General features: G+C 36.7%; 5 protein-coding genes across 5 annotated transcripts; 2 read left to right on the top strand and 3 right to left on the bottom strand.

The window, feature by feature from the left end:
* Positions 1-211: 211 nt before the first annotated feature.
* Positions 212-13,197, top strand: C9374_002243 (uncharacterized protein; the record flags this gene model as incomplete). The annotated part of the gene is made up of 2 exons (XM_044691640.1): positions 212-1,519; positions 1,594-13,197. The coding sequence occupies 2 exons, from the start codon at positions 212-214 to the stop codon at positions 13,195-13,197; spliced, it is 12,912 nt and encodes a 4,303-aa protein (XP_044550491.1).
* Positions 13,198-13,268: 71 nt separating this feature from the next.
* Positions 13,269-13,529, top strand: C9374_002242 (uncharacterized protein; the record flags this gene model as incomplete). Its single annotated transcript, XM_044691639.1, has 1 exon — positions 13,269-13,529. One exon carries the CDS (start codon positions 13,269-13,271, stop codon positions 13,527-13,529), a length of 261 nt encoding a protein of 86 aa, XP_044550490.1.
* Positions 13,530-13,552: 23 nt separating this feature from the next.
* Positions 13,553-14,623, bottom strand: C9374_002241 (uncharacterized protein; the record flags this gene model as incomplete). The annotated part of the gene is made up of 1 exon (XM_044691638.1): positions 13,553-14,623. The coding sequence occupies one exon, from the start codon at positions 14,621-14,623 to the stop codon at positions 13,553-13,555; it is 1,071 nt and encodes a 356-aa protein (XP_044550489.1).
* Positions 14,624-14,664: 41 nt separating this feature from the next.
* On the bottom strand, positions 14,665-15,162 carry C9374_002240 (uncharacterized protein; the record flags this gene model as incomplete). Its single annotated transcript, XM_044691637.1, has 1 exon — positions 14,665-15,162. The coding sequence occupies one exon, from the start codon at positions 15,160-15,162 to the stop codon at positions 14,665-14,667; it is 498 nt and encodes a 165-aa protein (XP_044550488.1).
* An 88-nt stretch (positions 15,163-15,250) lies between these two features.
* On the bottom strand, positions 15,251-17,315 carry C9374_002239 (uncharacterized protein; the record flags this gene model as incomplete). The annotated part of the gene is made up of 3 exons (XM_044691635.1): positions 15,251-15,949; positions 16,012-17,197; positions 17,290-17,315. 3 exons carry the CDS (start codon positions 17,313-17,315, stop codon positions 15,251-15,253), a joined length of 1,911 nt encoding a protein of 636 aa, XP_044550487.1.
* Positions 17,316-17,748: the final 433 nt, after the last annotated feature.

Here is a 17,748-nt window from a genome sequence, read left to right as displayed (position 1 = left end):
TCGAAAAGAGGAATATCGAGGTCTCTATGTTTTATTTGGAATGACCTGAACATCAGTTTTCATCATTAAAAAAACACTGTGAACTCACACTCCGTCGGATTGTTGAAAGTCTTTATTTACTGATTCGGATTTTCATCAATACTCTGTATCAACATCAATATATCATCATTCGACGTTGATACACTAACGACACAGTATTGCCAGCATAAAAATGGTGAATAGGAAAATTTCAATCGAGATGCCATCTGTCACTTCTGATGGCATCACGTCGCTCGTGATGATGATGATTGTTTGGATACAAATTATAACATTATTCATTGGAATCAGTAATTTTGGAGTAAACGCATATGTTTTTGAAACACGAACACCACTCACATGTGCTGAAGCTGCCACTAAATGTATGTATTTTCAAATTCTCTCAATTTCACACAATTTCTTGTTATTTTCCGTCCACCTGCCAATATCTTATCTTCATACAGACCGATACGAAAAGAATGTGCTGGGTCTATCACCAACCTTCATTCCTCCTCCGATGTATCCTCAGGAAGCGACATGTACCCTTGTTGAGAATGGGAATTCTCACTATCCGAGCTTCAATTTAAAATTGACAAGTGGCTCGCCTACGTTCATTTCTGGAAAACCAGCCTTCCTGTACAATCCAAACTCAAACATGTCCATCTATCTTTCTGAACCTATTACTTTTATCAAAGCAGATAATTTGTTTTTCAATTCATATAATTCTTTGGTTTGGCAATTTTTACATGTGAAAGATTTGCTGCTAGCTCAAAACTTTGTGGTTACTCCTTCGGACACAGATAATCATTTTTATGGAGGAGCATGTGGAAAAATTATGGCAAACCCTAGTGTGAATGGTCTGTCACTCATGCTAGGTTCTGTATTTTTATCAAATTGTTCAATGATTAATGGATATTATGATAGTGTGGTTGGATATGGTGCAACCTTGAATAATCCTCCACCTGAAATGTTACCTTCAAATCCAGCATTTTCATTATTAACAAATTATTCTGGAAATTATTCATATATTGGAGTTGGTTTTAAACCAGCAGGTGTTCCAAAGGTAATTGACACATCAACAGGACTTGTTCAAGAATTATCGTTCTTATTTGGTAGTACTTGTACTGCCAATGATGAATGTAGTGGAAATGGTGTTTGTATCACCTCCAATACTGGATGTCGCTGTTTTTCAGGTTATTATGGACCAAAATGTAATTTACAAATGAGTAATTTAACACAAGCAGAACCACAACAGCCATCCAGTGCAAACAGCACCAATGGAGATTGTATTTTGTGGATGAGAGGAGAAGACACGTATGCTGATTATTATTCTAATGTTATTAGTAGTACCATCACAAACCCATTATTCGCTCCAGGAGTTATGGGAAAATCCATGTATTTTGATCCTTCCAGTGTAAAAATTGATGAAAGGATAGAAATTAAGGACTTTGCATTCCCCAAAGATGAGGTCACTGTATCTTTTTGGATGAAATCAACCAATGAGGTTTGTAGAAATTTATATTTCCCTTTTTGACTTGTCGAATCATGCACCTTAATATTTTAATTGACATCAAATAGGGTGATCATTTGGAAAAGGGAACTCCATTAGCTTATCAAACCGATGATCTTAGCTTTGGATTTTTGATTGATGATTATCGAAGTCTAAAGCTCTCTGTCAATGGTTCTTTTGCCTTTCGTTCTGCACTCAATGCAGCCACAGTTTTTGACACCACTGTGAATTTGAATACAAATTCATGGCATCACGTTTTGGTCACCTGGAGCTCATCTACGGGTGTGCTAAAACTCTATTTGAACGGAACGTTAACACAATTTGCCACAAATTATAAGAAAAACGTTTCTATTCAGCCAAAAGGATATTTAACGATCGCACACCAAAGAGTGTTTACCATTCAAAAGAATATTACCTTTGCCTCAAATAACCGATTCAGAGGATATTTAGACGAACTTGCAATCTTCGAGAGAGTATTAAGCCCTACAGAGATTTCAATTCTCGCTGAGCCAGGAATTTTTTGTTTTGGAAAGTCTAGCAATGATCCAAATGTTTGTAATGGAAGAGGATCGTGTATGTCATTCAACAAATGCTCGTGCTCTGCAACTTCCAATGGAACCCAATGTGAAACCTGTAAACCTGGTTACGTTGGTGATAAATGTCAATACGTGACATGTGCTGGAATTCCTTCCTATAACTCATCCGTATGTTTAGGAAGAGGTGATTGTGTTGGCATTGACACGTGTGCATGTACCTATACTTTTAAATTTAGTGGACCTAATTGTGAAAATTTTACATGCAATGACGGACAAGGATGTCAAAATGGAGTTTGTACAGTGAATGTGGGCAATGAAAAACAACCAGTAGATAATATATGCAAATGCAATACTGGATACTATTCGGAAAATAATCGATGTCTCACCAACAAGTGTAACGGAAAATTTGCTGCAGATCCAAACGCTTGTTCTGGAAAAGGTACCTGTGTTGGCTTAAATGTCTGTAATTGTCAAACAGGTTACCTTGGAGATGATTGCCAATACAGCTATTGCATTGGAATTCCATCCAATGACACAAAGGTTTGCCACTCCAGAGGAACATGCACAGATCAAAGATGCTCTTGTAAATTCTCTTGGACCACTGATGACGAAACGACATGTAGCTGCTTGAATTACAAAACTGAAGAGACATGTTTAGGAACCGTTCCCAAGGCATCTGAAGCCTTAATAGCTACAAATCCACAACCAGATCAATACTTTGTTTTAGTGCCTCCACAAAATCCAAAAATTCAAGTCACAATGAAAGATGTACCATCGGTCGGAAACATTGCAATGGATACTTTTAAGAGGAATTTATATTGCTATTTAACATTTAACTCACAAGTCACAACTTTTGCAGCAGCAACTATTTTAAGCCAGCAAGATAGACCCTGGTGGAATTTTGAATTTAACATTGAGTGTCCTTTAACAATACCAAATGGACAAACAAATGGAACATTAACTGTTAGGTACAGAGACATTTACACGCCAGATAATGGTTACGTGATTGCTCAACTTCCTCAAACAGTTGTTGTGAAAAACTTTGCTCTGACAGCTTACAAGTCAAATGTCATCATATCTGGAGATCCAAAAATTTATATTTCCTATAACGTTCCACTTCCGATCAACTCAAATATTTATCTCTTCAGTAGCTCAGGATCTGTTGCACTCACTCGTACTTTAGAGACCATTAATTTATATGAGGGGAATGCTTATTACAGTTTAACCATGTCACCTGCCACTTATCTTTCCAACACGTTTGGATCCACACGAGTCCAATACATGGATTACAGCTTGAGTTTTTTACTTTTAAATCAAAATACCATGACTTCCTATTCATACCCAAGCAGTATTATTGAAAGTGCATCGGGAGGCCGTCCTGTCTCATTTGTCATACTTGTTCAAGGACCCCTTACCAGTGTGACCTCAGATTATAATTGTGTACTGAAAGGAAATTTAGGTGCAACGACCAATGTGGGAGTGATTGGAATTCAGACCAATTCGACAAGTTCCATTGTGACTTGTGCGTCGACATTATTGACAGTTGTCGATAGGTATTCAGTCTCAGTGGTCTATATTGGAAAATCTCAAAGTGCTGTCAACTCAAATTATGCAGTGGGAACATCGCTTACCATGGATATTGTGAGCGTTCAAACAATTACCAGCGAACCAGTGTTTGTGACCAGTGACCTGTCAATTGTCAAATTTAGATTTTCCACAAGCACTCCTTATACGGGTCCGCAATACAGCTATGTATGCATTTCGAGTAACAACACAATTTCCAATGCTGTTCTCTCTGGATCAAACATTGAGTGCAACGTTGCCGTACCACATGAGAACGCCACAACAAGTACCTCACTGTCCATTTCAGTGAAACACAATTTGTATATGTCCCAATATGTTTCACTGTTCACAGCACCTTATATTTATCTCAATAAGCAAGATATTTCCTCTACAGTACCTGCCGTGCTTCAATGGAATCTTGGAAAGGTCACTGCTACTTTGAAAGTTTTGTTTACTGTCAACAAAGACTTGAAACAACAAAATTACTATTGTCAAGTTGATGGAAATAATTTTCAAGGAACAGTAACAGGAAATGCAGTGAGATGCAACATCGACTATACACTCTCAAGCCCAAGTTTTGATAGTAATGGAATTTATTACACATCTCTTACAATAGCAGCTGATAATGGACAAGGTATTATTCCAGTATCCAACTCTTTCAGTATACCTATTGCAGGTAATTCGATTACAATTCATCCACTTCACACGAGTCGATTTTTATATTCAGAGAATCAGGCACAGAATTTTACACTTCAAAACTTTAAGCTCAATAAGGCAAAATTCAACTGCTCCAACCTTTCCATACAATTGAATAATTATGAAGGATCAAAATCTGTGGCTATTTTTCCTGCGATAATTCTTTCAGATTGTTCAGTGATTTTCATGTACAATCCTAATACCGTTTCATTTTCTAACGAGTATTTCCCTGCAAATATTGTTCCAAAAATTGAATTTATTTATTCAGATTCAGAGAAGAGCGAATTATTGGTGTCTACCAATTACTACTTTGTGAACAAGTATTTGAGAATTTCAGAATCATTTCCCTATGTTATTGATTATTCCATTACACAAACTCTGAACAGCATTCTGTTGAAAGTGATTGCAGATGGTAAGATTAACACGAATTTTGAGTACAAGTGCATTGTTGGAACCAATGAGTATCCTGTCACCATTTTGACAAGTGACGTGTTTCGATGTGATGTCATCTCAACAGCATTTGGAGTTTCCTCTCCCTCAACTCTTAATGTTTACCTCAATGTCTCTAGAGAAAAAGTCAGCAATGATAACATCATGGTTCAGACAACAAGAAATAATTTCCTCATTTCATTCACAACAACCAAATTTTCACCCAATTATTTGAACATTGCCGAAAATTCACCACTATTTTTCAGCTACAGTAATTCCACTCCAATGATTGATACTGGATCCTATTTTACCAATAACTATCAAGTCGAATTGTACTCACCTGCTCTCTCTGTGACAGTTCCTTGTCAAAAAACTCCATCCAAACAAATTCTCTGTAATGTGACATCGAATTTGCTTCCAATCACTACTTCAGTTCAATCATTCACTCCAACCATGAAATCTACAATTCCTATTGATGGTACCAATTACAATACTATTCTTACTACGATGAGTCAAAAGGTCATTTCCTACAAAATTCAAACCATTCAAAAGACCTATCCTAAAGCTTTTATTTCAAACTCCATTTCTCCCTTTTACATTCAAGTTCAGACTTCCTATGACCCAACACTTAGTATACAATGGGATTGTTTTGCACAATACGACCAAGCAAATCCAAACATTCGATGGAGTGCCACTTTTTTGCAAAATGGAATTCTTGTTTGTCATGTGAATAGTACCATCCTCAATAAGGCAGTGAGTGGTATTGTCAATCTTGGAGTTTATTTCTCTGTGAATAGTTTTACAATGGACAACCAACCATTACAGTTTTCAACATTCAGTCCATCCATTTACTCTCTAACGACAGGAACCACTAAAATTGTGTCAAATGATACAATCTTAACTGTTGGATCTTCCTTCAGCTTGAATATTACACATTCCCAAACCATTCCAACAGAATTGATTACTAGTGGCTTAGCTGTTTGTGTTTTGGGAAATACTGTAGTTGGGTCCGTGTATGGAACTTTGACATCCATGGGCATGAATAAGTATACTTGTGCTTTTGCGACAACTTCAAAAACTTATGGACTTTTAACACTCACGGTTGGATATTACGAAACATTTGCAACACTTTCAAAAGTTTTTGAATTTTCACTTTCTAACAATACGGATCAATGGATTACCACCATTCCACTTGTATCGATTCAATCCGTATCTCAGAGTCTAGTCCAAACTGGAAGACCATTTTCTCTCACAGTGATGACTTCGTTTAACACTACAGCATCTTTTGGAGTTCCAACTTCCTATGTTTGCATTTGGGAGAATAGTACTGGATCGACACGAGAAGTGGCAGCCCTAATCATCAAAGAAGGAATCTTTAATTGTTCATTGACAGAAACAATTTCTGGACTTTACAAGCTATCGATTGGAATTATTTTGAATTTCAAGCCATCCAGTCGAATTACCAATGCTCCGGTTGCAGTTAGTGTGATTGGAGGATCGTTTTTCACACCTTCGTATGGTCTTATTGGTGGAGATACCATTTCATTGTTAGCAGATTTTGCAAACACTCCCACAATCAATGCATACGTTATTGGAGATGATTCTGCAGTATTTACATGTTCATTGGTGAGCGATCAGAAATATTCATGCATGACACCTAATTTACTAACCAATCCAAATTCGTACAAAACATTTTATCCATATCCAGTGAAAGTGAATAATAATCGAATGACTGTTTCATATATTCCATACATGCAGGTAAATGTCACGAGTGTGTTTCCTCCATTTGTGTTGGAAGGAAAATCATCCGAAGTGACTACTACATTCTCAGCTCCATTGACCTTGTATACTAACACGAGTTTTGTACTCGAGTTCTTTGATGGATTTAACACCAAGATTGAAACCACTCTTGGATTTTCACAAGTTCAAAGTACATCAGAGATTAAGGTATCTTCGTATTTTGGAAAGGCAGCTAATTATATCATTTCTGCTTCAACAAATCATCTCGTGGATGGTTATCCTGTGCTTATTAATATTGTATCTAATGGCGGTTTGTTCCAAGTGTTGCAACCTTTTGATGTCCAATTGTCCTCTTCACAAAGTGATATTTTACTGATCAATGTGATGAATGAACTGTTATTAGATGTCAATTACAGATCACTGACGCCAACAGATGCTGTCAAGCAAAATTTATATTGTGACATGGGAGGTCAAATCACAAAAGCTCAAATCAGTAATAATGTGAATGGAGTAGACAAGTTAAAATGCAACGTGACAAGTACATCCATTGGAAGCAATTCAGTGAAAATTATTTATTCAAAAGATGGTTATGTGGAGACATTGAGCTCTTTGATTTCAATCTATTTTGAGAAAAATTATGTGCCTCTCAATGTCACACCATTTGTTTCTTTGACAAGTCCTGTGGATGTTGCAGTAGTATTGAATGGAAATCCTTTCGTGACGACTGATCTACTTTTTGTTTGTGCTTCAGATGTAGCGTCTGCGCTTGCAGCTTCTGAGGCCATTGTTTCTGGAAGTAATATTCAATGTCGATCTCTTCATGGAAATACCAAAACAGCATTTGACGTCTATGTCATGAGTAGACTTCGAACCATTCCGTACAAATTGACATCAACACCATTTAACATTTATTTCCAGACAGTACAATCGATCTATTTTATTAATCCATTTGTCACCACTCTCAGTGCCAACTCTCTGACACTTCCAACCATTCAAGTGTCCATTCCTGATATTCAAATTCTTGAAACTGGAAAAGTAGTGTGTTTGGCTTATTTTGGATCTAATTTACAGCAAGCAGTTTTATTGAACCAAATTACACAAGGAACCGTCAATTGTCCATTCACTCAACAAATTACCAATTCAATTGGATCCAAAGGAAGTGTTGATATAAGTTTGGGCGTGTTCGATGATTTCTCCAAGTCATACATTTTGATCACAAATAAGAAGAAATTAACCTATGTCAGTGCTCCCATTGTCATTTCAAATTGGAATTCAGCTGACATTTCAACATCAAATTTCAATGGCAAATCCTTCCAACTTAACTTTGATACATCTGCCTCCAACTTGAACTACAATGTTAAAATTAACAAGGACAGTGGATATTTAGATTTGGGTAGCTCTGTAGGTGGTGGAATTTTATCATTTGTTGCACCTTTTATTGTTTCCAAGGAAAATTATTCATCAAGCTCTCCATCAAATTACATTGCTGAACCATCAATTCCAGTAAGGAAAACAATGTTGCTTGATGTCATCAATACGGACATGCCAGCCTCTAATCCTAGCCGAGTTTCACAAATTAGCATTACTTCACTCGTGGTTTATGATTTTGTACAAGTTGACAAAATTTCACCCTATGCTCTCACAATTTCGGATATTGTGACCAGAGGAAGTGGATTCAGTAAGGCCATTGTCAGCTTTTCGAAATATTCCATTGATTCAAATTTTTCTCCAATTACATGCAAAGTGTGGAATGGAGCTAGTTCTTTCAGTGTGGCCATTAATCCAATTTCTTCCATGAGTGTAGAGTGTTCACTTCAACAAATCACAGGAACACCTGGAAAGTACAACATTCAACTCGAGTATAATTCAAACTCCATTACTCTTGCTAAATCCATTACAATATTACAAACAGGATTGTCATTATCTAGTAGTAACACTATTGGTTCTCCATTGGGAGGAACTAACATTTCACTTCCATTCTCAATTGATTACCCAACCAATCAGACTTGGAGTTCCTATTCCTATTCCATGTCATTCCTTTATCAAAATAATTTAATTCCATTTTCTTCATGCTCCAATAGTGTGACTAATATGATTCGTTGCATGACACCAAAGATGGATCTCGGCTATTTGAAATCACTCCAGTTACCAGTTGTGGTATTGATTGACAACATGCCATCCATGACACTAAATCCTCAACTTTCAATATTAAGGCAACCATTGGTGAGTTATATTTCACCATCATTTATTGATCTACAAAAGGTATACACAGCTGGTGATCGAATGACATTCACATTTGATTCAAAAGTAGATTATAGATTTAAACCTGCTGTGCGTTATAGAACCATCTCCAATCCTCAATTAGTGACCAATGACATTTGGACATGCTACAAAAATTCAGAAAAATCTATCAGTTGTCCAATGCCAAGCATTGTCATCAATTCGAATGGTTTCATTCTCGTAGATATTAGTTTTGATTCATTCCAATCCTTTTACACTCATTCTTCCACTATTGAAATGAGTACAGTTTCTTCCTTATCTATTTATCAAGTGAGTCCTCAACTGGTCGAAATATTAACACCAACAATCGTGTCTATTACTTTATCAAACGCTCCAAGAAATGTTCAACCAAAAGTTAAATTGTTTGACGATATGATGAGTGTGATTTATGATGCAACATTTAGTGACATTTCCAATCAAATTACATTTTCAACGAAACAAATTTCACATCCAACGCGTTCACTCTCATTCAAGCTCTCTCTTGCAATTTCCATAGATAATGGATATTCTTTCATCAGTAAGGGAGATTTTATTAATTTTTATTCAAGTGTTGTTTCTGTTTATCCCAAACAAGGTATTGCTGGACAGTTTGTGAATATAACTCTGAGTGGAGTTCCTGAATCGACACTTTCTTCACAACTAGGACTGAAATTAAGATTGAATGGAGTTGAATACTCGACCACACCATGTTCCATCTACTCCAATCAATACTTTTGTTTGACTCTTCCAACGATTGCAGGTTCTTATCATGTCATTCTTTATCGTAGAGACACTTTTGAAGAATTGAGAGGTTTTGGAAATTTAATGTACAATATTGTCGATCCACCACTCTATCGTGGTTTGTATCCATCTCTCGTCTTCTCTTTCACCTCCAAAATTTCAATTCAAGGAACATTTTCACTTGGTTTCGATAAGAATCAAGTCTTTGCGAAAATGGTTGTGAAAAATGTCATGAGAAGTATTTTACAAGGAGAGACACAAGCACCTCTTTCTGTCATTGCTGTTGGACCTTCGAGTATTGACCTCGCTCCAACATTAGCATCCAATGCGTTGCCTTCTGGAGTTTATAATCTCATGCTATCCATTGACTCTGGAATGACTTTTACAAATGTTCAAACCATGAATTACACAAGTGCTCTTTCTATCAAACGAATTCGAAATGCAACTCCTGATTTTGCATTGGACGGACAAATTTTAACCATTGTTCCAAATAATTTGTACATTTCATTTGATAATGATCTTCCATGCTATGCATCTTCTTCATTGAAATTCCAAATTACCAGTTCGTCAAGTATTTCTTCAATTTCCATGAGCTTGGATTCCATTTATGCCAAAACAAGTTTGACAGGTAGCTCAGTATTTGAATGTAGTGGTACGGAAATGTACATCTTATTCCCTGCTCTCAATGAAACATTATCACAATATTCATTGCTTGGATTCCCATTTACAGTTTCATTTGGAATTACTTTTAATGACATTGATGTTTATTCTACTTCAGTAATTTTGAAAAACAAGTACGATGAGCCACGTCTTGTCAGTGTTTATCCTTCCATTATTGAAAGAAATCTTCCTACTACAGTTGTCATTACAGGTGAAAATTTAGCTGCAGCTGTCGGATGTCAATTCAATTTACCAGATTCTACAATTGTACGAGTTCCAAAAATCCCAAGTAGTGTCATTTATGAATTTTCCTGTCAAGTTTCAGCACAAATTGCAAATTTCACACGATTCACCGTTCAGCTCTATACTTCCAAACAAGAGCTCAGTAACACTTATTACATGTACACTCATGAAAAACTCAAAATTTTGAGTGTGAGCCCAAAACAAAGTTGGACCTATGAAAACATTCTAGTGACACTTGCTGTCGAAGGAATTGATCTTTCCCTCAAAAATGTTCAAGACGTACGAGCCATGTTTGGTTCCTTCCTTACTAGTGAGCCCTGTAGTGTGGAATCAAGCACCAGTATTACTTGTAAATCTCCAAAACGTGAAAAAGGTTTCACATCCATTTCAATTAGTTATAATCGAAGAGATTGGTACTCTTTGAATGGTGAAATTTATAATCCTTCCACACTTTCTGCTGCAGCCAAGTCCATGTTTGAATTTGTGGCTTGTCCTGCCGGTTATGGAAGTCCATCTTTTAGAGAACCATGTTTGGAATGTAAGCCAGGATTTTACAAACCCAATAATGGAAGTAATGATTGCATCAAATGTGCTCAAAGTTCATATTCCACAAGTTATCGAGCAACTGAATGCATTCAATGTCCTGTGAATTCTTTCACACTTGCAGAAAGTGCAAATTCTCTAGAGCTCTGTATTTGTAAATCTGGTTACTATTTGAATCCAAAACCTAAATCGGACTTGTCAGATTATTGTCTACCTTGTGATCCTACTAGTATGATTTGCAATCCAGGATCTAAACATCCCTTACCAAAATATGGTTATTGGATTGGAACACATGATAATTTTACTGTATATAGTTGTGTTCCAGCAGAAGCTTGTGGTGGATATTCCATCAACAATTGTACCGCTGGTTACATTTCTGGAAAATGTGGAGCTTGTGATATTGGTTATTACAAATTTAATGGTTTTTGTTCCAAATGTGGATCAGATGCTATTTGGAGATTATTAGGATTTGGTCTCGTGATGATTGTCGTTGTTTTGGCCTTCTTATTAATTAGTAGTATTAAGGTGGCTCACTTGGCCTCTATTTCTATTGCTCTTTCATTCTTCCAAGTTGTTGCCATGTTCACAAAATATCAAATCAAATGGCCCGTAGCTATGGAATATTCTTTTACAGCAAGTTCAGCAACTATTTTCAACTCTGATTTTATTAATCCTAAATGTATCTTTGCTGAGATGAGTCACGTCACGAAATGGTACATTGTCACACTGTTCCCATTTTATATTTTAATATTATTTATCGTGTTATTTATTTTGGGAGTGATTCGAAATGCCATTGTGAATCGATATGGACATTTAGTGAAATACGAATATTGGGAACCTTATCGATATCATGACGATTTGAACGAAGCTGAATTTTTAATGCAAAAAGAAAAAGAAAAACATGAAACAATGAAACAAAAGATAATTCGACTAATCAAAGAGCAAGTCTATGATTGGAAGATTTGGATCAAAAACTTATACGTATGGTTGAGAAATCTCTTGGTGTGGATGTGTAAAGAAAAGATGACACCTCGTCAGATGAAAATTTTCTTTAACCAACTGATCAATGGATTTACTGCATTTCTCAGTTTTACTTTTGCTTTTATAATTTCACAAGCAAGTGACATTTTCTATTGTATTTCACAACCTGACCATACGTGTGCACTTGTTGCAAGTCCAGATATTAATATTGGAGATCCACAATGGTATGCCATGTTACCATTATCAATTTTATACTTTTTAATATTTGGTTTGGGAGCGTTGGTCTTCTTTTTGGGTCTCTATATTTACAAGAAACAGTTGAAACTTCAAATTCGAAGAGATTTATTAATTCATAATCCTGACTTGTCGAAACAAGAGTTGAAGAAGATGAAATGGAAAGCAAAGAATCCAGTCTTGTTGGAGAGAGTGAAAGATTTTGATTTGAGATTTAAATATATACAAATGAGATTTAAAAAGAGATTATTCTATTGGGAAATTATAATCACGTGTAGAAAGTTGTTGCTCTCAATTTTCAATACCTTTTTATTGCCGTTACAAACAGTGACATTTGCATTGATCACAGTATTTGTGGCATTTTTATTGCATTCACAATATGTACCTTTCAAGACCAAATTCCACAACTTGCTTGAATGGGTGTCATTGGTGTGCACCGAGTTGGTGTTATTCTTTGGATTATTGTTTTTAGTGGACAACAATGTTTGGTTAGGAAACAGTTCTCTTCGAAGTTTCTGTGAATGGATTGCCAGTATTGTCATTGTGACCTCCATTGTTATTGTGTTGGGCATGTTGATTTATGACATTTATGTGAGAAGAAAGAAAGACAGGAAAAAGGAACGACAAGCACGTCTGGAATTGGAAAAGAAGTATGGTAAAGAAAATGCCAAAAAACTGCAACAGCTCTATAACAAACTCTTTGGTAATGCCATGACTAATATGACCAAAGTTATTTTACTCGATGAAGACGAACAAGAAAAGTGGCACATTATTGAAAACCCATTGTGTGAGCACAATGATGAATTTGAAGACGATGAATGGGAAGTTGTTGAGAATGAATTATTTATTCCAGATGATCAAGCTGCCTATGCAAGAATGAAAACTGCCAAACGAAAAGTAGAGTTCAATTTGACTTTGTTTGAATCAGATCATGAGTCCAGTGATGAAGATGAGTGTCACACCATTCGTGACATCATGGAAGGCCTTGTGAATTTGAAACGTATCCGAAAGAAGGTTCGACTCGCAAAGGCAAAGGGAAGAAAATGAAAAACAAGTTGGACAAGTCTAAGGCAAGCAAAATTGTTCAAGAAAACGAGAAATTCCAAGCCGAAATAGAAATGTCTCACCATTTAGAAATGGAGGCTTACTCTCAAGCACGTTTAAGGCTAGATTCTCAAGTCAATCTATCACCAAGATATGGTAATAGGTCTCACTATTCTCATGACGAAGAATCTTCCATTGATGGTAGTCCAAATATTTCTTCTAGCGCCTTTGAATTTGCATCAAATTCTCCCCGAACTCCAAAAATTAAGTCTGGTGTCACACCAACAACCAATGCACCAGCAACATCGGAGGAAGTGATTATCGAAGAATTTTAAGCACAAGCTCTAGAATTAACTTGCTACTCGACCGTTCTTTTGAATAGTTCTGCATAAAATGATTTCACTCGTTGCAACATGTCCGTATGTTTTTGAATTTGTTCTTCCTTCAAGTAAGGAGGCTCTACTAAATAGACCAAAGAACTTGGTTCCTGTCCAACTAGCACTGAAATACATTCTTTCACACATGATGCTGTTTCCTCAATTTTGTAACCCCCTTCTAAGGCACAAACAACTTTTCCTTTGGCAAGTTCCATTAACAAAGCTGTAAGATGACCAAATAGTTGGGGAGAGCATAATTGACCTCCGAGTTTGTCGCCTTTCACTGCATCAAACCCTGCTGACACAATCACCAAATCAGGATTGTAGTTTTTTGCTATTGGCATTACAATCTGCTCGAATGCATTCAACATTTCCTGATCGCCGTACACTTCGTCGAAAGGAATGTTGACAATAAATCGTTTCGCACCAGCATAGCTCAATTGCTCCAAATTGCCAGTGTTTGGATAAAAATTGTTTCGTGTCTGATGCAAAGAAAAGAAAAGTATATCTGGAATTTCATTACTCTTTTCCTGTATGTCAAACTTGCTCCGAAACTGTTCTTCAAATATTGCTTGAGTACCATTTCCATGATGAACATCCCAATCTACGATCACAATTCTTGTTGCAAGACCTCTTCTAAGAACAGCATTAGCTGTTACTGCCACATTATTTAGGATGCAAAAACCAGAAGCTTTGTCGTAATAGCAATGATGCCCTGGTGGCCTAATTACAGCAAAGCCGTTGTCTAGCTCCCCTTTTAACACTTGTTCAGTGAGATCAATTAAGCCTCCACATGCCAATCTGGCAGCGTTTCCAGACTCTTCAGTCACAAATACGTCAGTTGTATGATTAAACATGTCCAACCTTGAGGCCATAATTGCATCAACATGATGTGATGCATGTGTCCATTCCAACTCCTCTCTGGTAGCTTTTCGTCCTTCCATAACTGTACACAACTTGTCAAAATTATTGTCTTCAATACACGAACTCCAAATTCCAGACAATCGAGCCGGAGACTCTGGATGTGAAGCTCTCCCTACATGGCTCTGCATTCTTCGATCAAAAACAATTCCTGTCTTTTTGAGAGGGTTCTTCATTGGCCTGAGGATTGCAACTCATCCGCAACTGTTGTTGATCTCATGGTTCCGCTGACAATGTACGAAGCGTATGGAACTACCGTATGATCCATCAGCATACACATACGACCACAGTCCTTTTGTAGAATGCAGTCTGCATCTTCCAAATTAAAGTAATCGGCAATGGCTTTAATGTCTACTTTGTATTTCCGAGAGGTGAGAGAATTCTTCTGTTCTTGTTGTTGCTCTTTGCTTGGTGTTGTATTTCCATGGGCTATAAGATCCTCATAAGAATGAACGTTATTGCTTGTAGTTGCTTCTTCTACTGATGGAATTGGTTCGGTTCGGACCTTTTTGTTGGATTTAAATGATGAAGGAATTTTGTGAGGTTTAATTTCAATAAGAGGAAATTGAGCCTCAATCACGTGTTGGTCCTTGTCTTGAGAGAATGATTCCGATGATGACGATGAAGCCTTGATATATCGGACTGTAATGTAGGGATGTGATGAAGACATTTTTAAAAACTACTGTAAATATATAAAATCGTTTAAAATCGTTCAATCATGTGTTGAAACGAAACATACAACAACTCGTTCGACAACCTCAAAGAGTGACAGCAGAGGGCATTGTGGAAATAAAATGTTCAGCAGTGGGAGCATCTTCTTTTCCATGGAAGACTTTGGAGAATATTGATAAATTATTCTTCTTTGGAGTGTTTGTGCTTGGTTCAACAGAGCTAGAAACTTCGAGATCTTCTGTCAATTCCTCTTCATCAACTGCTTGTCTGTCACTGCTCTCCTCTGATTCTTCATCTAGGGTCTCGTCTGAGTCGTTCTTTAACTTGCTGTCAGACTCATTGTCTTGGGCAATGGAGAAAATGACAGCCTTGAATTTGTCTTTGAAAATGTCACTTGACAAAACTTCCTTAAATAATGAAGCAATGTGATAGGCAGGATTGGAATGAGTATTGTCACACCCAAAGGATCCCAAAACCAGTGCGTCATGTCCTTTTCGTAAAGCAACTTCAAAGTAGGCTGCAATTTTCTTTTTGATTGAGTTAGCCAATTTGCTTGTAACAAACAATTCATATTGCATATCTTCATCTGACTCATCACTTTCTGTGACCACTGTAGTAGGGTCAGCAACTTTTCTCTTCTCTGTGGGAGGGTTGATGTAGGGATACATGACCATCATACCAATCGTGGTAGGATGCTTACAAAAGGCATATCCTTCGCTCTTTGGTTGACGAATCACTAAGCAATGAGGAACATAAACTCCTCCAAACTCTGGTAAGGGATAGGTCTAAAGTGCAATTTAGAAAATAAAATCCTTAATGAAATCAGAAAGCTCATATATATACTTACCCAGTTTCTGTTCTCATCAAATCGATAGGGATCAGCCAATGCAAGAGCCAGCGCTGATCTTCTGCAAACATCTTCCTCTTGTGTATTTCCACCTTTTGAGTAAGAACCTGCAGGTGATGTTTGACTTCCACTGATTAAAATTATAGGATTCAATTTGGCTCTTTTCAACAAAATAGCTGTTGACAATACATCACCTTCAACAACCTGAATAATAGTGTGATGTAAAGAACTTGACTCTTCCAAATCCTTATTGTGATGATGTTTTGAGGGTTTTTTGGCTCCTGAAGAAGTAATTTGCACGACCGAGTCGTATTCAGCACAATCAATCTTTTCAGTTTGAGAGCATGTTTTCTTGATACTGTTAAAATCAATGTGAACAGTTCGAACGGGTATACCGAGCTCTTCTTTAAAGTTGTCTTCGTTAAGCAATTGATCCTCTGTCGCTGGCTCCTCTTCTTCGATTTGTTTCTTTGAATGCTTGTTGCCTTTTTTAGCATTCTTTTTCTTTTGTTTCTTGTCTTCCTTCCATTCATTCAGTTCATATAATGGTTCTTTATCTTCTTCTCGTTGTATTTCAAATCCATCAAATGTTCCATCGTCACCATTGTCATCATCGTCATCAAGATCTAAATCCTCCTCTTGTTGTTTCTTTTTCCTTCTCTTCTCTTTCTTTTTCTTGGATTTTGAAGTATTTTGTTGTTTCTGATCTAATTCATTCTCTGCTTCAAGTTTCACTTGCTCTTCTCTCTCAACGACTTCAGAATTCTTTTGTTGTTGAGACGATGACTCCACAACAGTTGTATTCTTGTTCGTTTCCTCTTGAACAGATTTTGCAAAATATTCTTCTCCATCCTCTTCCACAAAGTATTTTCCTCTCAACAACGTTTGCAATGTTCCCATTTGAACTAATTTGCGTAAAGCTCTCCGCACATTGGCATATTCCTTCCATCGATGATCAAAATAGAAATATTTCCAATCCTTTGCAGAAAACAAGAATTTAGTGAGAACACCAGCCAGCTCACTGGTATGCTCTTTTGTTTTCATATATTTCAGAACTCTCTCATAATATTCACGAGGAATGTAATATTTGGGAGGCTTGAGAGCAGTGGTCCTTGCTCCGATGGTAATTCCGAGTGGTTGAGAATGAGCTGCAGCAAGAGGAGCAGCATTATGAAGGCTCGGTTTACTATGAACAAACAAGTTCAATGAACAATTATCACCATCACGAAATAATGAATTATTATTTATTCAAAAAAAGAAATCAAAACACACACTCACTTTCTGTACAATTCTCTTCTTCCCATTTTTTATTTTGAATCAACATCCTTCTCACAATAATGTTTGAAGATGCATTTCGGAATGAACAGTAAAGATATCAATTAGTTGTTTATCTCAACAATACACAACTGATAAGGTGAAATAAAAATTTAGTACAAATAGTACCCCTCCACGATCAAATAAGGTTTAAAAATTACACGAATGTCTAGAAAAAGTGTGAATGAATTTGTTAAAGTTTTTCTGAATGGGGCCGAGTTGTCTGTTTGTTTTTTGCACAAGCCCGTCAACTGTCAAAGGCGAAAAAAAATTGCTTTCGTGTTGTTGAAGTTTCCTCTCTGCTCTTCTGTAATAACAAAAACACACTCCGACCAAGACTACACATCAAAAGCACTCCGTTACTTTTTCCATCATTAATTTTTCCATCATTCACATTTTCCACCCAAAACAACAATCAATTTT

This window comes from Naegleria lovaniensis (genome assembly GCF_003324165.1).
Source record: "Naegleria lovaniensis strain ATCC 30569 chromosome Unknown tig015, whole genome shotgun sequence".
NCBI classification, from domain to species: Eukaryota; Heterolobosea; class Eutetramitea; order Acrasida; family Naegleriidae; genus Naegleria; species Naegleria lovaniensis.
The sequence above is the reverse complement of the archived record's forward strand: the minus strand, read 5'-3'. Positions and strand labels throughout refer to the sequence as shown.